Source organism: Hydra vulgaris, chromosome 13, assembly GCF_038396675.1.
Source record: "Hydra vulgaris chromosome 13, alternate assembly HydraT2T_AEP".
NCBI lineage: Eukaryota > Metazoa > Cnidaria > Hydrozoa > Anthoathecata > Hydridae > Hydra > Hydra vulgaris.
In genome coordinates, this window is record NC_088932.1 from 25,536,456 (window position 1) to 25,543,047 (window position 6,592).

The 6,592-nt window shown below is 26.6% G+C and overlaps 1 protein-coding gene across 1 annotated transcript; it reads left to right on the forward strand.

Moving 5' to 3' along the window:
- The first annotated feature begins 833 nt into the window (after positions 1–833).
- LOC124816032 (beta-2 adrenergic receptor) lies at positions 834–1,868 on the forward strand. Its single transcript, XM_065815225.1, has one exon. It carries the CDS (start codon positions 839–841, stop codon positions 1,859–1,861), a length of 1,023 nt encoding a protein of 340 aa, XP_065671297.1. The 5' UTR covers positions 834–838; the 3' UTR covers positions 1,862–1,868.
- The last annotated feature ends 4,724 nt before the right edge of the window (positions 1,869–6,592 follow it).

The following is a 6,592-nucleotide window of genomic DNA, read 5'->3' on the forward strand; positions in this document are numbered from 1 at the left end:
CAGCTCCAAATATAAGCGTCGTATCGAAATTTATTAAAATTATCGAATTTATGTAAATTTAAGGATATGTAAATATAAAAAATTATTTTTGTATAACGTTACAATGTAACGTTATAAAAAAATAATTTTTTTCATTAACATAATGGTATTTTTATATATAGTTTCAATAAAATATCGATACGACACTTGTATTCCGAGCTGACGTAATGTATTATAACTCATGTTATAAGTCAACTCATGTAATCAGTTTTTTGAATTTTTTTTTTCATCAGTATTTTAGCTTTTAGATTAGATATACTATAAAGAACTTTTTTAATTTAATGTACATATACATAGAACATGTATATGTATATTAAATTACATATATATATATATATATATATATATATATATATATATATATATATATATATATATATATATATATATATATATATATATATATATATAAAGAAAATTCTAGATATAGACGACATTTTTTTTAAATTGACGATTCTGCCGCTCCACTTTGAAACCCATGTCGTCGGCCCTTATTTACCTTAATAAACACCTTAATATAACCTGGTGTCAATCTTTGGGAATGAAATCAGTAGGCAAAATGTCTCAACTGTTACAGTTCTGTATAATATGTTTTGTAATATACAGTTTACCTTTTAAATATTTACAAATACCGTCAATCTAAATAGCATATTATAAAAATTACGTTTTAACATCTAAGATATATGTAAACATATTGTTAACATATATATCTCAGTTTTTGTCTCGTAATAAAAACTTTTAATAAAATACAAACGATTTTTAATATATGGTTTTTAAATATTCTTTTTAGGTAGCGAAAATGAATAACACAATAACTTTAAATATAGAAGAACCTTTCAAATCAATTTTGATTTTTTCTCTTTGCTTGCTTTCAGTATTTGTTGTAGCAATTAATGGTATAAGCTTAATTGTTATAAAAGAATCACTAAAAACGTCGACTACTCCTTCGATGTATTTTATTATCAATTTATTGATAGTGGATATAGTACAAGGAATTTTTGTAATTCCAATTTACGCTATAAAAAAACTTAATAACCAAAACAGATTTTGGGATGGTGTCATTTGCAATTCTTTTCGGTTTTTATACATGACAACATACTATTTGTCAATATTTTCCGTTTTATTTATAGCTGCCGATAGGTACATTGCTAGCACATATATTTTTAAATATAAAACATTGGTTAAAGTTGAAAAAGTAAGATTATTTATAATTGCTTCTTGGATTTATGTTATAACACTTTGCACCATCCCATTTTATCTCCGCAATTCATATAAAGTAAACGTAGCTCGAAACATTGATTATTGTTTGTATCGTCAAAATAGTTTGTGGACAACAGCAATGCTTTTAATTAACTGTTTTGTGCCGTATTTCATAATAATGTATTTATATAAATGTATTTATAAAAATTTTCTAAATTCTCAAAAAGAATCTAATATTAGAACAGTTCGATCCCAGCAGAGTTTTACACAACTTAAAGAACAATCGAAAGTTGACTCAACATTTAATAAAAATAAAAAAATATCAGAACAAACAAAAAGCATTCTAAAAGTTTCTATTTTGATATCAATTTGCTATGCCATTTGTTGGACGCCATCGGTTATTTATTATGTGCTAAATAAATTTTGTCCTGAGAAATGTTTTACAACAACTTATATAAACTCAGTTAACCAAACCTATTTAGAATTTGCTATAAAATACCTGGGATTTTTAAATTCTCTTGCTGCACCGATGATCTACTGTTTTTCCCTAAAAAGATTTAGATTTCAGTTTCTTAATTTAATACAAACTTATTTAAATGAGAAACGGTTACCTAATATTTAAGTTATTGTTAAAGGTATGCTTATTTAAATATATATAAAATTTTTAAAAAAACTTACAAATTAAATTTAAAGTTAAATCGGTATGATTGTAATAATTTGAGATTGTTTAAACATTATATTGTTGAATATCATTAAAAAGAGTTTATAGTGAGGGGCAGTTCTACGGGGAAGGAGGTGGGTGGGGTGGGTTTGTAACATTCCTAACACCCTTCCCCCTAACACACAAAATAGAACGACTTTCAAGTGATAGTCGGTTTTTTGAGGAATATAGTCGGTTAATTAGGTAATTGACACATTTCAGTCGGGTAATTTTTAGTTTTGAGAACCTTTTTTTTTCTTTCAGAAAGCAATCGGTACGTTTTAAGAAATCGCCTCCCTCATTTTTGTTCTAGAATCACCCCTGCTTATAATAAACTATAATCTCTTTAATGAAATGAAATTTTCGCCATTGTATTAATAATTAACAATACAATGGCGATTATCAGATTAAAGTTCATATAAATCTGATGACTCTACATAAAGTTACAATCATTTGAGTAATGAATTTGATTACATAGACTTCTTTAGAAAACTGTGATTAATTTTGAAGTTGGAATTCGGCATACGGTAGTTTTGTGATAAAATCTTATAGCTTATTTTCAATTAAGTCAATAAAATGACAAAAAGAAAACTAGGTTACTCCACTACAAGAAAAATAGGATGAAAATTGTTCTATAAAATTTGGAAAGTACATAGAAAATTATGTAAAAAAAAAAATTCAATGAACAGGTGAGAAATATAGTTCAGGAGATTCTAATGCGCATTAAGAAGTAAAACGAGGTCTTTAATACCGATGAAGTAAATAATCACATTAATAACAACAAAAAACCGAACATGATAAACTTAAACTATTTTACTTTTAAAATAAAGTCTAAGTTGATATAAAATTATAAAAACGAAGAGCAAATATATTTTTACAACACAGACGTCAAACACACTTTGAAAAACGAATCACATGTTTTGACTTTAAAATTGGTACCGTAATAGCCAGATACGCACATATTTACTATGTGTAATATTACTTTGTTATTGTGTTTGTTGTTGTTGTTGTTGTTATTGTTGTTGTTGTTGTTGTTGTTGTTGTTGTTGTTGTTGTTGTTGTTGTTGTTGTTATTGTTGTTATTATTATTGTTGTTGTTGTTGATAATTACATTAAGAAGGTCATTACTCCATATTCGAGTTGAATCATTAGTTTGAGTAGAGCTATAAAAATGCTGATACCTTTGTGTCGTCTTAAAGTGGAACAACCAAATATTTCACAATCTTTACAAGACATTTTAAGAAAAAGCCTTTTCAATGAATTTTTATATAAAAAGTTATATAAAAAAGAAAACGACAAGAACTCCGTCTTTTAACTTTACGCGCAAGCGGGATGCATATTAGGAAACTCTATAAAAGCTCAGAATAAGTAAAATATGTTCCAATCATTTACTATTCACTGATTTTGAAAGAGAGACACGCGTGTTTGTTATAAGATAGAATAAATATAAAAATAAAGTTTTTTGAAGTTAATATTGAAATAGCTTTGTATTGATCTTGTATTGATTATATTATATAAAGTATGATGTTCTAATTTTCATAAACATTCACATGATGAACTTTTTGATGTTGATGTTAAAGAGTCTATATAAAAAAATATTATTCTTAGAGAATAGAATTTCTTGTACCTAACAACAGTTAAATACACTAGTATCTGACAACAGTTTATATACACTTGTACCTGTCAAGTCAGTTTATATACATTTGTACCTGACAACATCAGTTTATATACACTTGTACCTAACTACTAATGAAATACATCCCACAAAAAGTAATTCTCAAAATGATGCAATGTGTTGTTAGAACGTAGTTACATCTTTATACAAACTTGTTGATTGAAGTATGTTGTGCTAACATTTAAAGACCAGAAAATAAATCAAAGTTGAAAAATAAAAAAAGAAAATAAATGTTTTACAGAACTAGCTTTCAAGTGCTAAATAAAACTACGCACTTTGAATTAATATTTTTTAAGTCTAAATTTTGAGAAGTATTTAAGCTTTATAAGGATAAAATATTCAAAAGTCATTCTGCGGAGTGTGTAAGGGTGTTTTACCCTTCCCTCCTCCACCTCTCCAAAGAAGACGAATTAAAGTTTTAGTCGGTTTCTTGAGGAATTTAGTCGGTTAGTCAGGTATTTGACACATTTCAGCCTGATGACTTTTAACAACTCGCCTTTTAAGGAATAGCGATTCTGGAAATAAAATGAGGGGAGGGGGCTTTATTTTATTTCTAAAATTGCTCCTAAAAATATTACACGCTAAAGATCTTTAGTTTCAAGAACACATCAATTTGAATTATTAAGCTAATATAGCACCATCCTTCAAAAAATAAGCACTTTGTGAAGATTTAGAAAACGTTTACCATGATGTCTACAATAAAATGTGGTGACAATTTTGAGTCGTGAATCATTTTAATTAACCTCATTATTTTTATAAATTAATAAAATAGAAATTATGTGTAAAAAGGTTGGTTATTGAGGTTGGAAAAGAGGTTAGTTAAGAGGTGATTTTTAGTTGTTTGTCTATTGTACAATAGTTGTTTTTACAGTTAAATTTAAGGCTTGGCTTAAAACTTGGCTTAAAGAAAAATCCAAATTTTTTTAAAACTATTTTGTTCCAAAAGAAAGCTCCACAAAATAAAATGCTTGATTTTCCAAAATCAGTTTTAAAAAAAGGTTGCCGAATTAAATCCTTTTTATATTTCGCTTTTTCTTTTTTTTATCTTTCAATCTATACGAATTATGGAAAGAAACTGGAAAGAAGTTCGTTTTACATTTGAACATAAAATTAGTACGCTAAAATCGCAGAATTATATCTTCCATCTTTCCAGGTTTCAAAAAGGTTTTTTCGACAAATTAATTATGTTATAGAAATTCTGATTTATGTATAGAAAAAAGATTGTAGGAAAAAAAAAACCATTGAGAAATAATTAATGTTTATCTGAATTAGAAATGAAATAAACTTTGTTGAATGTTTTCAAATATTCTGATAGTGATAAATAGTAACTGCTGAAATTTTTTACCAAAAGATCTTTAAGATTTTATTTTACCAAATTAAAAATTTTTCTAATTCAATATTCATATTTTAAAACAATGTTGGTATGCAATTAACTATCAGATAAAATAATGTTGGTATACTACAATCAGATAAAATAATGTTGGTATACTACTATCAGATAAAATAATGTTGGTATGCTACTATCAGATAAAATAATGTTGGTATACTACTATCAGATAAAACAATTTTGGTATGCTACTATCAGTTAAAATAATGTTGGTATGCTACTATCAGATAAAAAACTATTATCAGATAAAAAGTTTAGTGTTATCAGCGAACATGAATGCCGCTAAATTTGAAGCTTCATGAAGATGTTAATGAAAATGAAAAGAGAAGGGGTTGAAGTATAGTGTCCTGAGGTACTCCACTGGTTATATTTATTAAACTTGCTGAGTCATCTTCATTAATATAAACAAACTGTTATCAGTTGCTTAAATTTTTTTTAAGTAACAATAAAACATTTCCTTTAATTCTATCATAAATTTTTGAAAAGAGTTTTATCAATTGTATTGAAAACTTTAGATATATCAATGAAAACTTAAAAAATGGGAATACGAAAATTCCTAACGTATATTTGGAATTTTTAAAAAATACAGCAATACTGCGAGTATCTTTATTAATGTTAAACACCACGGCGTTGGATTAAAGAAAAGTTAAATAAGGATGATTCAAAATCTCTTTCGTAATTAGAATCCAGTTCAAAAATATAAGTATTTAGAAATAAAAGAATTTATTTTAAAAACAACGCATAGTAAGTTGATTGAAAAATGACTTTACCTTTAGCTTTTAATTTTTTTGCAACTTTGAACAAGCCTTCCCTTATTTCAACGGTTCTTTCACAAAAATTTTTAGTTTCTACGACTCTGATCTTCAATTTTAGCAAGATTCAAACTTCAAGTTTGGTCTTCTTAAGCATTGTTGTTATTATTAAGTTCTATATCATCGTTTTGAACATTTGAAGTTTTTCAGTTCATTTAATTTGATCGCTTTATACTTCTCACTTATAAAATCAACCAGCTTTAAAAGCACCCTTTCACGACCACGTAATACAAATGTTAATCTATAACTTAGAAGGGTGTTAAACAAAATTTTATTATTGAACGTGCATAGCATGAAAGAACTCGGTGGTTACCAAAAAAGCACTTAAAGGGTCTTGACCCTTTTTGAGAAGTATTACATCCAAACAAAACCATTTTATTGACCACATTATTCATAAAAGTTTCAACAATAATAACTTAAGCAATAATAGATCAGCAAGACAAAGTTTACTCGTAACACAGACACAGATCATTTGTAACACAGACACAGATCACTCGTAAAAATTGCCACAGAAGGTATTAGAGATTATCCTTAAGATACTGGAAATGAAAAAAAAGTTTTTTGTATTTCTGATAAGTTACTAACAAGCAATTTTGGCTACTATTTTAAAATTTTTGTCTATTTATGATACATTTAAATGAAGAGTAATTTTAATAAATACAGTAAACCGGGGTGGCTATATTGATGCTTTAAAGTTATTTTTCAAACGCGATAAAATCGCCCATTATTGGAATAATATATATATATTTTTTTCAGTTTAACATAATATAAATATTATT

Coding starts and splice junctions, on each gene's coding strand:
- LOC124816032 (XM_065815225.1), top strand. CDS start 839: ATGAATAACACAATAACTTTAAATATAGAAGAACCTTTCAAATCAATT.